Source organism: Engystomops pustulosus, chromosome 2, assembly GCF_040894005.1.
Source record: "Engystomops pustulosus chromosome 2, aEngPut4.maternal, whole genome shotgun sequence".
Lineage (NCBI taxonomy): Eukaryota > Metazoa > Chordata > Amphibia > Anura > Leptodactylidae > Engystomops > Engystomops pustulosus.
This window is the reverse complement of record NC_092412.1, coordinates 152,658,934-152,678,195: the sequence shown is the minus strand read 5'-3', so window position 1 is coordinate 152,678,195 and position 19,262 is coordinate 152,658,934. Positions and strand designations below refer to the sequence as shown.

Here is a 19,262-nt window from a genome sequence, read left to right as displayed (position 1 = left end):
CTCGCATCACACTCGCAACGCAAGCTGCCGGGAACGCACGGCCCGAACGCTGCACCGCGGGAGTGAACTGACATGCTGAGTTCACTCCCGCGGTGCAGCGTTCGGGCCGTGCGTTCCCGGCAGCTTGCGTTGCGAGTGTGATGCGAGTTCATCGCATCACACTCGCTAGTGTAGAAGGGGCCTTAGATTCTGGTCACAGGTGTCGGCTAGTACCACCTCAAGCGGTGGTCCAGAAGGTCCACTGATTCTGAATCCTGACAGTTTAGTTACCTAATATGCTAAATAGGCTCTCTATAGTACAGTGGGTGGTCCCAGATATTGTATGAATTGCATAATTATACGATTGAGAGCTCGGTTGAAATTTTCAGTACACTTGATAATCTGTTTCCAGAATATATATGGAACCGTTAAAGAGAACCAGCCATTAAAATTAACCTACCACAAATAAATAATTAAAAACTATGATTAAAAAGCATTGCACGTATACCTAAATGGTTCCTCTCCATGGCTGCAATATCACAAAAATCAATTTATAAATTTATAAGCAACTCAACAGATGTCAGTCCAATCACGCTAAGCGAGTCCTGCATGGTAAATTTAATTTGCTTTTCCTTGCGTCCTTGTTTTTGATTGACAGGTCTCTGCTAGGGCATGCTCAGTTACATAATTGGGCATCATTACATCACGGTGGTGTCATGGTAATTTACCCAGTAAAATTTGCACTGTTTACCCCATGTATTTATCTGATTACATGAAATCACAGCATGCCTCCATGGAGGATGTTAAATGGAAAACAATACCTCCTTTTGCTACCTTGAAAGGCAGCGCCCTTAACATCAAGTATGACCTACAAGAAGTCTAAAAACATGATGTGGGATTAAGCCAAACCAGCATATTTATTCCATAAGGAACAGACTCCCAACTGTAGACAGCACTGTTTCAACCTGATTAGGTCTCTTCAGTACAGTGTAGGGAACTGATTTGGCTATGTGAGAGGCTATTGACTAGGGTCAGACAGTAGGTGTTCTCCTTAAGGAGACAATGCCAATTAAGGCCACCTTAAAGGCGTGTGGAGACTTAAAACCATAGATGCTCCACTAGGGAATTCTGGGAAGAAAGCAAATAAGTTTTCCAAGGTGTTAAATGGAAAACAATACCTCCTTTTGCTACCTTGAAAGGCAGCCCCCTTAACATCAAGTATGACCTACAAGAAGTCTAAAAACATGACCTACTCTCTGACATAATGAAGGTACATAATGAAGGCTGAGAGTCACCAGGAGATAATGTGGGATGGTGTATATGTGAGTGATGAGAAAGTTTGTCTTAATTAATTTTTTTTGTAAATTTTTTTGTCTTAATCCTGGGCAACCCCTTTAAGCAATACTTTATTTATGTAAAATATAAATAATACGTAACAGCACTAGTAGTACTAGTGGTGTGGAGGAGTAGTAATGGTGCAGAAGAGTAGAGGAGTGCAGAGAGTGGAGGAGTTTGGACTGCAGGGGAGTTTGTAAAGTGCATGTTTGTGTTTGTGTACTATCATACCAAAACTGTGTGGAGGAGTAGTAGTAGTCGTGCGGATTAGTGTGGAGGAGTTTTGAATGCTGAGGAGTAGTTGTAGTGTGCACAAGTTTGTGTACTTTCTCCACCAAAGGCAATGGCATTAGTTGGGTAAAATACATTTGTCACCACAATGGCATATTTGAGAAATTGTAATGCAACTTTGACTCTGCACTATTCACTTTTTATTATATTTGAGCCAACATCTCAGATTATATAAGGTGAGGCCCATATTAGACTATCTGCCAAATTTATGGAAGTGTATTCCCCTGAGAAGCACCTATCGACGAGTCCCTGGTACATTTCAAAGGGAGACTTATTTAGCAGGTACTGGTGGAAATGAAGAGGGCAAGGTATGGCGTGAAGATGTATAAGCGTGTGAGAGTGCATCAGGGTACACTTATAATTTCGGAATGTATGAAGGGAAGGACTTAAAGGGAACCTACCACCCCGATTCTACCTATAAGGTAGAAGGGGTGGTAGGTGGATGGATGGGACGTGAGGAGAGCCCTTTTTTGGGCTAATCCTCACGTCCCGGGTGTCTTTTAGAAAACTTTATTGCAGGTATATGCTAATTTTTTTATGCGGCTACTGGGGCGTGGAGTAGCCAGACATGAGGCTACTAGCCGCGTTACTCCACCTACCAGGTAATTTTGGTGCGCAGCTCCTGGTAGCTGCGCGCCCTCGTCCGAGTCCCCCGGCTACTACGCATGCGCAGTAGTTCCTGCCCCGGAGCCGCGGCCGCGCAGCCGAAGGCCTGCGTTCTGCGCATGCGTAGAACACAGGGGACCCGGACGAGGGCGCGTAGATACCAGGAGCTGCGTGCCGAAGATTACCTGGTAGGCGGAGTAACGCGGCTACTGGGGCGTGGAGTAGCCGCGACTAGTAGCCTCATGTCTGGCTACTCCACGCCCCGGTAGCCGCATAAAAAAAATTAGCAAAAACCTGCAATAAAGTTTTCTAAAAGACACCCGGGAGGTGAGGATTAGCCCAAAAAAGGGCTCTCCTCACGTCCCATCCATCCACCTACCACCCCTTCTACCTTTATAGGTAGAATCGAGGTGGTAGGTTCCCTTTAAGAATAGCTCCCCCAGAATGCCCCCCCTCCTTCCTGGGAATTGCTGGAAAAGTAGTCTGGGATTTGGTGCACCCACTACTGGACCTCCTATGTAGACAATTTTTACACCAGCACTACCCTGTTCAAGAGCCTCACTTCCAGAAATACTGCAGCATGCAGCACTGCTAGAAGGAATCAGAAAGGTCTCACTATGGTCTCGCTGCTATGGAAAATCTCACTATGCAGCGACTCAGTATTGTGTTAAAGGGAACCTACCACCACGGATCGACCTATAAAGGTAGATTGGGTGATAGGTGAATCTATAGGATGTTAGAGTAGCCTTTTAAGGGCTAATCCTATTATTTTTTTAATAACTTTTATTCCCCTAATATGTAAATTTTCTAAAGCAGCTACTGGGGCATGGAGTAGCCAGAGCTGAGACTACACGGCACAGCTACTCCACGCCCCAGTAGCCTCTTTGTTTCTCCTACCAGAAATCTTTGGGCTCAGCTCCTCGTAGAGAAATCTGCCGTCTGCACATGCACCGAACAACAGGTTCGCCACTGCGCTGCTTCAGAGCAGTGACCAGGCATGCGCAGACGGCAGGTTTCTCGGACCAAAGATTTCTGGTCACTGGGGCGTGGAGTAGCCACGCCGTGTAGCCTCAGCTCTGACTACTACACACCCCAGTAGCCGCTGTAGAAAATTTACATATTAGGGGAATAAAAGTTATTACAAAATTGCGGAAAAGTGGGATTAGCACTTAAAGGGGTTATCCAGGTTTTAAAAATTACTGAGGGCTGTGCTGGGGCGGGCAATTTAAACATAATAAACATGTACTGTCCCGAGCCGTGGCCGGTCTTCTCTGTGCGCCGGTTTCATTACAAGGGCGCACAGGGAGCTCCCATCCGACACCGTCTCCCAGCGCTTACAAAGCTGGGAGATAGGGACGGATGGGAGGACCCGGCCACATCGCGGAGCGGAAGCTCCCTGTGCGCGGCTTTTGTGCCCCTGTAAACAAACAGGGGCACGGATCGAAGGGACCGCGGCGAGGGACATCGGCGGCACCGGAGGTGGTAAGTGGATGTTTATTATTTTTAAATAGCCCTCCCCAGCCTGGCCCTCACTAGTTTTTAAAACCCGGATAACCCCTTTAAATGAGTGGTAGGTTCCATTTAAGTACAAGAACGAGAGAGACGTCCTTGTACTAACAAGTGCATGGGAGGAGTTGACTTGTCGGAACAGGTGCTTCTTCCATATGACGCCGTGCGGAAATCAAGGGTATGGTACAAGAAGGTGGTCATGCACTAATGCAGATGGCACTGTATAGTGCATACATGCTACATCGATGTGCAAGGCAGAAGGGAACTTTCCTGGAGTTTCAAGAGGTGGTAGTCAAGTATTTGATTTTTGGAGACCAGGAAGGGGGGAGTGCCAACACTTCTGGAAGCGAGGCTACATCACGCATTGTACCAGGGCAGCACTTTCCAGGAGAAGTTCCCCGAACTGCCAAGCAGGGAAGGACACAAAAAAGGTGCAGGGAGTGCTCCAAAAGGGGTATAAGGAGGCAAACCATCAGCCGGAGTGACACGTGACCCGATAAACCTGGATTATGTATAAAGGATTGTTTTAGGATTTATGACACCTCCCTGGCTATAAAATGTTTTAATTTCCCCGATGTACTCTCCACAGCTTATACATCACGCCGCACCTTCCCTTCTGAGCTTTTCCGTGTCCCCTTACTGTAGGTTGTTGACACATATAGGGTATTGTTGTACCTGGAACAACCCACATTATGATTTTTGGGGTGTTTGTCTGTGTACACACACATAGTCATACATACAACCACTTATAACATACACAATAAAAACACAGTATATTTGGGAATGTAAAAATTTATTTCCACATGCGCAGTTCTTTTTCTTAGTATTTTTTTTTTATTATTTTTTTCTTTAATATTAAAAATGTTCCCATGCCAGTTCTCCTGGCTGGGATAATATATGTTTATATAAAGAGGAATATTATACAGAGAGAAAGATCTTTACTCATGGAGCAGGTCATTTACAGAAATGGTGGTTTTCTTGCATTGAAATACTGCAACAAACATGATTCTATTGTCCATTGTATCTTCATGTACAATAAGCTGACATTCTGTGCTTCACAATTCTCCCACCATTTTATATCCTGCAAAAGCCCCTGATGCATTTCCCTTCCCGACCACTAAACCCACCCACAACCCACTGCTTGTATATACAACTATACAGCACCTTAGCTCGTGCACATAGGAATGTATTGCCATTTAATATTAGGAAAAAGGTAAAAATACCCCTTGCCCGAAATAGGGAAAAGGGAGAAACTTGGCTTGTTTACCCTATGTGTTACAGATGGGCAAAGGATGGCCAAGTAAGTGCAGACATATTAAGATATGAGGATAACAAAGGGTAGGGGACAAAAAGAAGAATAGAAAAGCAGACTTGTGTATGGGAAATATGTATTTGCAATAAAAAAAACTTTACGAAAATACATATATAACAGAAAGTTCGTTCTTCTTACCTATTCAGCTTGAAGTTATTTAGGCCTAAGTAAAACATGTTCTTTTGTATTTTATTTTGGTCACTTATTAAAGTGTATTGGGGGGGGGGGTATTCACCCATGCATGTTTATGAGCAGGCAAGTATAAGGCCCTTAACTCTTTAACGGCCGTGATGCAAGCTAAGAACATCATTTATCATACAAATGTGATGACTAAGGTGCAGAGTATGATGACTTCTTTATTTGAGGGTTATAACCTTCTGGCATGTAACAGCAGGAGTATGCAATGTGCAAAACCATGTCAGATCCAGTGTGAAAGTTATAAAGAGGATGGTTTAAGAAAAGAATTGTTTCATCTGTCAATGATTTTTTTCCATTTTTTTCACATGAATGACTATATTGTTCATATACCAATAATCTGGCTGTAAATGCTGCTAGAAAGAGAAAAGTAACATTATAAACTTTTTATAACCTAACACTGTGCTTATACCTAAAACCTCATCATCAATCTACATGATGGTTCTTCTTTCCGAAGGTTTCTCTGAGGAACACTTTGGTGCCCCCACCATATAGATGTGGTTCTTATCAAGTACCGTGTACATTTATGTAACTACTATTGTAAGTCTATGCTATGCTAATTTTAGAAATGCCAAAATCAGAAATCTGAATACTGCCACTACTTTATAAATAGAGATGACAAACCGATAGTCAAGCTCAACCACCGGACCCAACATATTGTCGGATTGGTGGCTGCCCATCCAGATATATTTATGGGTCAGGAGGACCAACCCAACCATCAGGTCCGCTCATCTGTTAATAAATCTTTATTTCACATTACCTGAATGTCCATCAGCAGTGAGTCCCCAGGGAGAGGGCAGGTGCAGCCTGTGTGTACCTGTGTCAGTCTCCACTCCTCCACACTCATCCAGCTCCCTCCCCTCTTCCTGTCATGTGCATTGGGCAGGCAAGGGATGGAGGGGATGGTGTGGAGGAGAAGAATGCATGTGTTTATAAGTTTTATAAAATAGCGTCAGTATTCAGAATGCTAACAGACAATCAGCTTAGAATAGGCTATTGGAACCTGTCACCAGCTAAAAAACATTCCTGTGACATGTTTACTTTATACTATAATCTTTGTGGGTGATGCCCAGGTATTTCTATGAAGTAAACAAGCACCCTTTTTGTATATTTCCTTATAATACCTTATATGGTTAGCTACAGTCATATATACAATGGTTCCGGAAACAAGTACCAGTCCTACTGTCCATTTTATATCAAGAGTACAGGACTTAACAATTGAAATTTGAGTTACAACCCTAAGTCTTTATAAAATTAGTTGCCCCGTGTTTCAACATCCTAAAGAACTAATAGAATGACTAATAGAGTAACTAATAGTATAGAATGACATTCTTGCAGTTCCTAAACATAAAGAAGGTGGTGATGATGTGACAACTTTGGGGGAAATGGTTGCCTGTAATCCACTAACAATACCAGAAGGCTGCAGTCATGTGGCAGCACTGTATGCATTATATATGTAATTATAGCAATTTTGCTGAGGGCGAATTTTTTTTAGAATACAATTGCATCCAATTGAACATGGTACATCGTATGCATCTAGCAGAAAATAATCCATATTTTTAGGGCCCCTTAGACTGAAAGACAAAGACTCAGCATATGATCTATTCTGCCTGGATTATATCCAAACTGCTTCTTCAGACTTTTAGAACATTGTCAAACAAAACACTACTATTTTTGGGCTGACAACATATCCCCAATAGTAGTAAAATGGATGTATTATAGTAAAAAAGGTTGGAAAAAGACACATCCATTAAGTCCAATCTACAATAATAAATGTCTTCGAAGGTTTGCTAGTATCTAATACTAAAATGTGTTTTTTGCAACATGCCCATATCTAATTCATCTTGGCATGACCTAAACCACCTAGCTGTGCCATCAGAGGGATGAAACTTTTATTTCTCCTTTTAACATGTCATAAATTCTGGACCACTTATGCCAATAACATAAGGCCATATTTTCTCAATTTGGCACTTTAATGGTTCATCAAAGTCACTAACTATATATGGTGGCAGGCAGCAAGTCTGTCAGAATAAGACTATAAAACATTATGGTGGAAATTTATTAGGACTGCCACATGCCACATCTGTGCCAGGTAGACAAGGTAGGACCTGGCAGAGGTTTAATATACAGTCTCTGCCAATTTTCAGATGAAGACTATAGTAGATAGTGAACAGGGCGTTCATATTCCAGCCCGCTCCATCACGTGCCATACATGGCAAAATTCTGACAAAACAGTTGGATAAGGGGCTTATTATATGACTTGTCAGCCAGGAAACTTGCGGACAAGCCAGAGTAAATCTACCCTAGTAAGTGCAGTAACCTAAATAATGGATATTCCTTCAACTACTCCAGTGACCATTACCTCGAGCGTACCTTGTGTCCAAGAAGAAAAGAGCTACAAATATAGCCTGTATTCCACACACATTACACATATTCATTCAATGATTATGACTGTTTGCATATTTTATCAGGATGTATATCTGTATTGGATTCATTGGTATTTTAGGACTGATGTAAATGAAGACAATTCATTGCTTTGCTACATGAAAAGGTGCGTTACTTGTGACCACCTTCTTGTAAATAATGTAACTAGAGGATTTTTGGATTTGTCCACAGCGATCAATAGATAGAGGAGTGCAGTGAATGGCACATCAAGGCTTCTCCTGAATGGCATGACAGTCACTTGTTTTAACACTGTATCATCCATTTAAAAGCCTCCAGTGTGATGATCTGTGTCATCCCACTGTTCGGCACATGTGGGAACCCCACAATAAATGATCAACATTATAAAAACAGACTCATAAGCATTTTTAATTGACCCAAAGAAACAGCAGACAGCCTCCCCTTCCATATAAATACTACTTCACTTGAGGTAGCATGGAGAAATAACACACTTTCCTTCTAAAATCCTATAAAAAAGTGAGATTTACATCAAAATCCTACCAAAAAAAAGTTCAGGTTAACATTGCTTTACATGTATGTTTGCTTACAATGCTGCATGTGTTCTACTATTATACATATACAAGTTACAAACTATTAGCCTAAGGGCACATAACCTTTAACTTAGGTATTATGATTAATATAGGTTAATATGGTAGCTACCACATGTCAGTAATTATGAAAAGAAATAATGTAGAAATCCCCAGAATCCTGATGTCCACATAGTGCAAGCTCCTGTCAAATAGCAGTGTGTGTAACTTATCTAAGCACCAGTTCTACGAGCAAGCATGCAAGAAAAACTCCTCTTGGCTCAGAGCTGGGGCAGCCATGTTTCAGTAAAAGTCAGTTGTCAGGTCACAAATTTCTAAGTACAGAGAGACATAGTGAAAGTGACCACATCAAGGAAGTTATATTGTGTATATCATAAAGGTGGTCATTGGTTAACTCAAATGGGTTAAATGGGAGAACTCAAGCTAAGGACAATAACTAGAAAATAAGGTACTTGATGGCTTCATTGGTAAATAAAAGTGCTAAAACCGTCATCCCTAGAAATATTTTGCTTCCAGGTTCTGCAATAGAGACCACAGGTTTGTATTACAGGGATGGCTTAAAGACTTCCTTAGCCTTCACAAAATAAGCTACAAAAGTGCAAGAATCTAGGGGTAAGGATGTCAAAATATTACTGAAATAAAAGTACCGTAAATTAGGTAAACTTTAGAATAAGGAGGGGGGGGGTAAGGTGCTAGGAGAAGAAATTTTCCGTAAGTGCTTTATGAAAGACTCCCTATTGTATGTGAAATATGCAAATGCAATCAAGAAATCAATATCATAATACACACATTAAATAAAAAACTACCAATTCCCTAATCAGCCCCAAATGAACCCTATAAAGAGCCCCAAGCAAACGGACAACATACACGGTGTGGCAAGTCCATTGACAGTGCCCTGTTCTCAGGTTTCTCACATCCTCAATACTATACAGTGCAGTAACTGCAGCTCTACAAAAGCATTTTGCGTTTCTCCACGTCCTATCAAGTGCTGCGCCACTTTTATCACATTTGAGAAGTGCTGGGTTTATTGACAACATAAAATAAAAATAAAGCTTTTATCTTTTGTACCTAAAACCCTTAAAGCAAAAACAGAAAAAGACAATACAGTTCTAATTAAATAAATGTGTATAAATATCTCTGTACACCACTGTAGACACCTATCCCAATTCAATATATATATAGATATATATTCAGATATATGAGCTAAAAAACAACAACAAAAAACTTTTTTCAGTGCATTTCCTTCCAACATCTCAGGATCACATTATAAGGGGGATAGAGCCAAAAGGGATTCATAGAAATCTGGCTTTCCCCAATAAAATATTAATAGGAGCAGTTGCACATTGGAAAAGATTCACATTTTTCACAGCATAGAAAGTTCCTTTTTTATAATTTTTTCATCTTAAAAGAAAACTGCATATAAAAAGGCACAGATAAACTGCATATGGGGTGCAAGGTGGTGGGACAAAAATGGAATGAAATGAAGTTGTTCCCTTTAGCCCAGAATGGGAGGGAATGGATCTGTATTGTGTATCCTAAAAAATATATATATCATTCTATATAATAGATGTGGATGCATTTGATCCTAACTTCTCATTGTACACATCGGTCAGTACCATAACAGAAAAGAAATTGTGTATGGTAAGAGGGCCATTCATACCCTGGATGCTGAACTATAACTGAAGATCACCAATCCTGAATCCAATCTAAAAAGCTTTCCTCCTGTAACTACACACAGTTCTTACCCTGTATGCTTAACACATCTCACATCATTGTATTTGTACTTTTCAACCCCTACTTATCCTTAGAGGATTTCTTCAGCATCATGCTGTAACCTACACAGAGAGATCATAGAAAGAAGGTTCAGAGAATGGGGTCAGCCCTTAGGTAGAGTCTCGTCACCCTTCCCCATGCTCTTCCTTCTGAGAGCCAGCGCTGGAGTGAGGTGTTCCATGTGGTGAAGTGCAAGCGGTTTGGCAGTAAGTGCTTGGGGAACTGAGTGTGGCTGTGCTGGGAGGTGACATTACCCTGTCTTCCTCTTCCTCTCTTGTGTTAGTCCTGAGTGGCTGCTCATATCCTTGGGTTAGCTCTTTATCAGAACTTTCTACATGTAGTTCAGAAAGTATAGGTCCTACTAGAGAGGGTTGAGGGCTGGGCCGAGCCTGTACCATTTGGATACCCCCAATAGGGATCATTGGGTAGGGTGTCCTTTGAAGATGTTGTGAGTGCAGCGGCAGATGGGTATATAAGTTTTCTCCACTCCTTGGCAAGGCATGAGGTGAAAGAGGTGAGCAAAAGGTTCTTAGTAGAGCAGGGAAAATAGATGGTCCTGGTTTCTGTAAAAGAATAGCATTCTGTGTTAAAATGTGTACAACAAACAAACAAATATGTATAATACTAACTGGATACAACTAAATTTTATTTGTTATTGCATTCAAAATTTATACAAAATACCTAAACTAAAGGTTCTCCTATTAACAGAAATACACTGTATTTTTAAAAGAAATCATCGTCAATATCAAGCATATAAACCAGTCACTGTGATGGTGGTAATCTTATTTTATTTGTTATTCATGACCTCCTTTCTTCGAAAATCAACTTTTAAATTTGTCCTAATGATCTGGCTTTACAGACTGCCTCACCCTCCTACCTACAAAGTGCTCACAGAGGAGTTAGGGTAGCCCCTCAGGCTCATTAGCATAATTTTTGTTGATTTTATAGACTTTTGCCAATAAATGCCAATAAACAGCCAACGATGCTCCAATTGGGTATTGTGGGAAATGCAATATGTAAGGCACCCCCCCCCCTTAACATCAAGGATGATGGGGAAGTAAATACATATTTGCACAAAGTATTTCCCAAAATCTGTCCCCTGCTCAAGAGACATACAAGCCCTTGGTGAAAGACTACGATGTGGAGACAATCCCAATGGACCATCAATGACTATAAGTCTCCACACATCTACAAGGCTGCCCTTATTAGCAAAGTATCCATAAGGAAAACTCTTCCCTGAGCTATATACTGTATATACTAGTATGGCTTTTGTTCTGCATCATGTCATTAGGTTTTCTTAAAAAGTCATGCTTGATGTTAACAGAGCACAATTTAAACATTTTTATCAGGTCCATGAAAATTAGCCTATTTGTCCAATCCGTGAAAAAAATATGTCTTACGCTATATTTTTATAGATCATATTGCAATGTAAAGCCTTTGCAAAAGGCGAATATAATATGGAATTAATCAACTTTGAATTTATTTGTAAATTGGTTGTATAAAGTCATGGAGGCAGAGAGCTCAGCATTGAAGTCAAGCTCTGCTCACCTCAGAATGAAAGACATCTGGTTAAAAATGTGTCTGGATGTAGGACCATAAATTACAGTAAAGAAGACATTCTGAAGTGAGGAAAGCTTGACTTCAGTGTTAAACTCCGCCTCCTTGACTTTATACAACCAAATTACATGTTACTTTAAAGTTGATTTTCTGGACGATGTCACCACACTGGACCATGAAATAGACATGATCTAGAAGGTGTTCAGCTGCTTGATGACATACTCTTAGTGGTTTATTAGGTCAATTTCTGCTGATAGGTTCCCTTTAAGCAAGTTAAAAGGGTCCCAAGTTGAAATGTTTTTCACAAGGACAGGTATGCAATCTCATCTTGACACTCCATTCAAAACTATGAGAGTGTTGAAAATTGCAGAGCACACCACATCCCATTAAGCAATGAACTAGGACAGCTTCATTCCTTGAATGATTTCTTCTTTGACAGCCCATAAGGGATCTCTTTTACCTTCTGCTGAAAGAGGATGTGTGATCTCTCCCTATGCAAGGGAGGGTTCTCTTCTCTCTCTACACTAGTGCTTCCTGCATGATCTCTCCCATAGACTCTTACCATGAACTGTTCTCCAGATTATCTAGCAACGAGACAGGTATATTTTCAAACTCTGTTTTAGAGTGAACTCTGCAGAGGATTTTCGATAAAAATAGGTTTAGGTTCTATGTGCAGTAAGCTACAGGAACCTGTCATTAGGCTGATATGTCAAAACCTGACGACCTGTTCTTTTAAAACATTGTCGTGTACAAACTCCACTACTTAAAGGAAACCTACCATTTAATTTGATGCATTATGAACCAAACCTACCTTGAGAATGCTGTAGCTACACTGATGCAGGCACAAATCCTGTTTAATCCCTGTACTGAGTGGTTTTGCTGGAAAAACTATTAAAAAATTATGAAAATGAAGCTCTCTAGCTCTATCTCTGAGAGTCAGAAGTAATCAATCGCTGCACCATCCCCCAGGTGCTGTGTATGAGTCATCCAGCTCAGGTTGAATAGTTCTGTCTGCACAGTTCAGGAAGCTCTGTGTGTATGTGTTTATGTAGGCACCCTGCTTTTCCAAGGTCCTGAATTTTATAATTTTATTTCAGCAAAAACACTCAGTTCAGAGATTAAACAAGATATATTTCTCAAGCTATGTTTGCATGAAATAAATTGGTAGATTTTCTTTAATTGAAGCCTGTCTTTTAGAAACCTCTGGTTACCGTTAGAGTATAAATTGGTCAGTGGTGCCTTTATGTCCAGGTCAATTATTGCAGTTCTGTTCTGCTCTTATTTAAATGACAATATCTTTGAAACTGCTTCACATATCATCATTATTTTTACTTTGTTTTTTTTTAAATGATATGTGATGTGAGACTTCACTATAATTTCAATTAAAAAATAAAATAAAAAAGTGAAAATATATACTTTTTGTCATGTTTGATAAGTAAAATTTTATAAACCTTTAGCAAAATATGTTATAAACATGTACAGTTTCAATCAATCACCATTGTCTATGTTCAGAGACAGGGGCAGAGGGTGCATCTACTTTTGCAAAGTGTCTCCTGTAGCACCTTCTCCAGCACGGCTGACATGCTGGAGGGGGGGGGGGGTCTCACTTCAATAGTCATATCTCCTGAACCCTGTTACCTAGAAAAACCTTTCCTATGTCCTATATAAAAGGAGAAAATCCTCTTTAATATAATATCGTAAAACAGAAACTGTGATATCCACTTTTAAAGTTACAGTCAGAAATCAAGTATTTGAAAATCTAATTTTTTTTACTGCAACTGGATATTTTCAGTTATGTTTCACCTAGAAACACAATCCTGAGATTACATTAAGTGGGGTATTTAATAGGACATCAGAATAGATGCTGTGGTTTAGGTGATATGACCATTTAAGGTTTGACTTAAGGTTTGACACGGTCATGACTTTAATATCCGTTCTATCTGCACTTTGCGTTGCATATAGGATGTATATAGCTGTATGGCAATCATGTCGAAATTCCTGTGTCCTTCTTTTTCCCCTGCCTTTCTTTCATATTTAAGCAGTTTGTATAAATTGGCCTTCTGTCCAGTACTGCACTAAAGGCTCAAAGATGAAGGAACCTGGTAATGTTTCTTATGATTTTTACAGATAGTTCTGGATAAATATCAACTGATATATGGAAAAATGGTTGATATTTCTTTCATACAAAGTAGTGGACAGGACACAACCAATTTCAAAATAAAGGTTGAAAACAAAAACATTTAAAGGGTATTTGTCACTGGATTTCTATAAATAAAATATATTTCCCAATATATGTTCTTCGTCTATTCCAAATAATTTTAAGATCTCTGCTTACTTACAGTGGATAGAAATCTATCCTGGTCACATAAAGGAAACACAAGAGTGCAAAATTAAAGTGATAGCGCAGTGGTCAGTGATGGTCATAAATAAGTTTGTCACATGACCTGAAGAAATGGATTTCAAAGTGGAATATACCCCTTTACTTAAAAAATTATTTTACTATTATTATTTGTGAAGCTAGAAAGATCCAAGACAGATGACAAGACAACATTATTATCATAATGTAAAACTGTTTGCTTTAGGCTACTTGCACGTAAATAAGTGCTGTTTTTAGGACAGAAACAGCAGATTCTTTGAAATGAATGTGTCAGTGTTCCATTTACAATAAAAACAGACAGGACATGGATAAAAACAACGTTCATGTGCATATAGCCTTAGTTGACAAATGTAAACCTGTGTTATTTACATTTATGCAAAATTTAAAATTTAACAACAGCAAATTGTGTTAACTCAGTAAAATTTCTATTCTTTTTACCTTGTTCCCTGAAGTCTCCAGAAATTTAGAAGTCCCATGAGGTTGGGCTCTGGATGGAAATACTCCATGCTGAGCTTTTGAGTGGGTCTGGGCATCTGACTTTGTAAAATGGGGATCTTCTCTCCCAGGAGATGGGTATCGTGGTGGTGAACCCAGTCCACCTCTAAAAGCTGCATAACGGATATTTGTCACTTCACTGCTGGGGGATAAATGTCGGACTGGTGGTGAAGAACCCCGCTCAGGGGACATATAAGCCCTTGGTGAAAGACTACGATGTGGAGATAATCGCTGAGGGGAGATACATCGTAGGGGAGACACTTCCCTAGCAGATGGTAAACGCTGGCATGGAGACATCCCTCTGCGGGGTGAGGTACAGCTTGTAGGTGAAAAACATTTTGGTGAGCTTTCTTTCTTCTGAAGAAGATGTCTTCTAGATGGACCTGCCCAACTACTCCCCATGTCTTTGCAAGGTGACCATTGTCTATTGGGTATTAGGTCTTGAGACACTGTCTGATCAGATACCAACAGTGCTTGGGGATCTTTTCCAGAAGACTCTGAAATCTGTAACTGTCGAGAAGAAAATTGGCAAACTGAAGTGGTATCTGCACTGTCTGGGTTTTGTCTTGGCTCATTAGGTGAATACGACATGACAGTACTTGGTGAAATATCTGGATTTTTTTCTTCCTGACTTTCATCTTCGTCATCGTCCTCCTCTTCTTCACCATCGGAATCTTCTTCATCATCACTATCTTCCAAGTCAGAGAACTGATGTTCTTCCACCACATCACTCTCTAGCCAACGTTCATCACTTGTCCCTGCAAAATGTATACATAACAATTCATAAAATAATTATAAAATGAATATTATTCTGAAAAACCTTTGATTCCTTACATGTGCATAAAGAGAAGAACAACAAAGAAAAGTTTTTATGCTAGTGCTTGTATCACATTGCTTGCATTTGCTAAGACCCCAACACAGTGATTAAGGTAGTATTCTCACAAAGACAAGATTTTCAAACATACAAAATAACACATTCTGTAATTCACTGTTATTAACAAAAATACAGCATTTCACAGATATAATTCCAACCTTTCTCTATCAGTCCTGCTGTTTACAATTTTGGTTGCCCCTGTACAATTGTAAATCTCCTAACTATCTTCTCATGAATAACTCTTATTTTCATATAATAGTCTTACTCTACAAGCTACAGACAGATAAGGTCTTTATAGCAGAGCTTACTCTGTGTTTTATTGATAAGGTGTGCTAGCAGAGTTGAGAATGTCATTGTGTGTTATATCCATCTCATCATCTCTCATCTCTGAACTGTCTCATCTATCTTTTTTATTCAGATTCTATAAGAATGTTCAGAAGCTAAATAAAAGAGTAGATAAACCCTGTTCTATGACAATATAAGCACATCTCATAGCAGAGGAATCATAATGTGTCTGCTTAGAGAGTCCCTTAGAATGACCTTCACTGAATTATAGGAGCTAAAACAGCAATAAAACTGAGTAAAATTGTAAAGTAAGGGGTAAAAATGATCTTTATTGTGTAAACATCACTAGGCGATTAAAATTTGAGAACTTTCTTTCATGGGCAAACCCTTTAAGACAACATTTTAAAATCACACACTGTTGTGTGTCCCCTGTAATAGGATCTGTTCTTCCTTATAAGCCTAGTTTGGAGAAAATCATCTTTTAGAATTATGAAATGAGCCTCAGGGACTGTCTACAACACAGAAGCCCCTTCTAATTATGACGAGACCGACTCTCTGGCTGTTGAAGAGGTGAGGCAGGCAGACAGGAACCCGATGCATAGTTTTAAAAGACAGTTTTCTACAAAACTAGGCCATTAGAAAATAAAGGAAGAACTGATGCTATTTCAAAGACACACGCTAGCATGTAAGTGTGCTTGGTGTACAATACAATATCCGTGTGGTAGATTTACTTTATTAAATAGGGGATATTTAGATACACCACTGGATGGCATAGAAATGTAAAATTTTGTGTGTCCCTTTGTTCAGAGTAAACTTAAAGGGGTAACCCACTTTAAGTACATAATTAAAGGGAACCTGTCACCAGGAGACCCATTTTTAGCACTCCCCCAGTCCCCACAGAGCATAGTACATACACTGCCAAAGTGTTTTTGTATTAAAAATAGGTTTTACAGAAAAAAAGATATGTTATATTGTACCTTGCTGTGTGACTATGAAATCGTCCACTGGGAGTGGCCGGGAAGGAGCAGTTTACCCCCCACCCTTGGTAAACCACTCCTCCAATCTGTCCTTTTCAAATATATGAAAACACCCATCACTTTCTTAGCAACGCCCCCTACTCCTCTACAGCCAATCCCGAGTGAGGGGAGTTATTCATATATTTGAAAAGGACACATGGAGGAGCTGTTTCCCAAGGGTGGGGCGAAACTGCTCCTTTCCAGCCACTCCCAGGGGACGAGTGCCTAGTCACACAGCAGATGGCAATGAAAGGTACAATATAACAGATCTTTTTTTCTGTTAAACCTATTTTTATACAAAAACACTTTGACAGTGTATGTACTATGCTCTGTGGGGACTGGGGGAGTGCTAAAAATGGGTTTCCTGGTGACAGGTTCCCTTAATATTGTTTGTGTAATGAAAAGTTATCACATTTTCTAATATGCTTTCTGTATCAATTCTTTTGATGCTTGCTGTCTTCTTTCTGTCATGCAACAGGAAGCTTTATACTTTACTTCCTGTAGATAAACACTGGTCCTTGGTGATGACACACAGGTACACGGCTCGTTAGCATCACACAGCCTTGATTACACATTGTTGTAACAAGCTGTACACCTGTGTGACATCACATGACCATCGACCGGTGTTTAGCTACAGAAAGTAATGAATGAAGCTTCCTGTTGCATGACAGAAAGCAGAGATCTAGAAAACCGGGAAGAATTTATACAGAAAATATATAACTTTAATTAACTTTAAGTAAATTTTATAACTTTTCATTACACAAACAATAGCAATAATTTGCTTGAATATGTTCTAACAAAGACTTACATCAAAGATGCTAACAGTCCCTAAGGACAAGGTATGCATTGGTTGAATATGAAAGTGTATAAGATCTCTGCTCTGCCATTCACCATGTACATGGCCCTTCATCCAGTGTTCTGTAAATCATAGTGTGCCAAATGCCTTATATAGCAATAAAATAAAATACTTTACCTTCCTCTGCATCCAGGTCAGCAAGAGATGGTGGCACTAAACCTAGTTCCTGGCACTTTTTGCTATGTGCTTTGGATTTCATATGTTTAGTTAAATTCCCTAAGAAACAGAAACAATTCCACAATTACATACAGATAATTATTGATTCTCTGGTACCTGAGGTTAGAGCTCTACCAAAATTAGTTAATGATAAATCTGTTTATATCAGGGATGCATAACCTGCAGCCAAGGATCCACGGATAACCCCCAATCACCCTGTGCAGCCCCAGTCACCAGGATGGTATTGTTATGAAAAGGAAGCAAATTTTTGGTAGGACCTCTTATGGATCTTCAACAAAAGTGACCGAGTGCAAAAATGACCTTTTACAGTAAATAATTCATTTGATGTGTTTGTGTTTTTTCACTCATCTATAGTCACTGAAGAAAAAACATTGCAAGCACTAAATCTTTATCTGTCTCCTAATCTCTCTAATTTATATCAATGAAGCTACATAAAAAAACAAGTTATCCATGTGCTGTCCTTCTGTTTTGGCTGGAAAAAGGGGCAATGCTTTTTGTTTTGTGCAGAACATACACAACATACACATATCAGGCATGGTACAAAACAAGAATGCGGAATGAATTTTAGGTCATGTGATATCAACTGTATAGGCAAAACTTTAAAGTTTTGTATTTAGTAACTTAAAGGGAACCTATGGGCTTCTGGGTCAGCTATACATTAAACATATGGCCTTGCAGCTAAAGTGTTATGCATTAGAGGCATGCATTTCTTGAGAAAATAAAACTAAAAAAAGGGAATGATAATGAGATGCACACTCAACCAAGTCAAATATAGAAAAAATATAAAAATATTTATTAGAGCCAAAAAGAGCAAAATCAAACAAAATAAAAGCATAACCATATACATAACTCCGTTGTGCCAAGAGTCAGCTATGTAATTAGTAAACAATGTAACAATAATGTGCAATGTTTTGTCATCATTGACTGCTTGAACTTATAACATGGTTGACTCCCTGCAGCAGGTCATATGATAGCTACAGGGCTCTTCCTTTACCGATTGTAACATGAATCTCCCTATTGCAGAATTCCATGAAGAGCTTTATATTATACAATTTGGATGGGGCTGTATAAATATAGCACATATGTCAAACTAAGAGGTCTACAGAATGTAAAAATCTGATTTAGCTTTTACATGCAGAACCACAAATGCCATAGCGAGATTCCCATTGGAGCAGCGGCTCCAGATTTGTCCTAGCACATAATGCTGTCCTTAGACATCAGCTAATGGTTGGTTGGGTTAAAGGAGTTGGTGGAAGAGGAGACATTACAAGAGTATTACATTCTTAGTGTCATACACGTCCAATCCCAGCCATAGGGCATATGTGGCCATAGTATCAATTAAGTTCAAGAACGTTAAATATAAATATTCACATAGCATACGATTAGAGACAGATTACTCAATAATATTATTATGAAAATCACCTTTGGTTTTGAAGGCAAAATTGCAGTGCTTGCACACATATGGCCGGTGATCTGTGTGTGTGCGAATGTGTTTCTTTAACATGCTTGGTTTCTTGCAACGAATTCCGCACTCCTCACAAACATACTTGCCCCGACCGCGGCCTCGTACATAAACATACTCTTCATTAGATTTGTACCTATAGAAATGGAAAGTAAGTTGAAGAAACAAAAAGC

General features: G+C 39.5%; 1 protein-coding gene across 3 annotated transcripts in view; it reads right to left on the bottom strand.

Moving 5' to 3' along the window:
- Positions 1-4,507: 4,507 nt before the first annotated feature.
- HIVEP3 (HIVEP zinc finger 3) overlaps positions 4,508-19,262 on the bottom strand; it is an 85,167-nt gene continuing 70,412 nt past the window's right edge. For all 3 annotated transcript variants that reach the window (XM_072136954.1, XM_072136951.1, XM_072136953.1), the window contains 4 exons: positions 19,050-19,225; positions 17,568-17,666; positions 14,363-15,177; positions 4,508-10,553 (listed from right to left, as the gene is read on the bottom strand). In XM_072136954.1, coding sequence (XP_071993055.1) covers positions 10,116-10,553; positions 14,363-15,177; positions 17,568-17,666; positions 19,050-19,225 — 1,528 coding nt within the window. In that variant the 3' untranslated portion in view covers positions 4,508-10,115. The remainder of the gene's footprint in view (positions 10,554-14,362; positions 15,178-17,567; positions 17,667-19,049; positions 19,226-19,262) is intronic.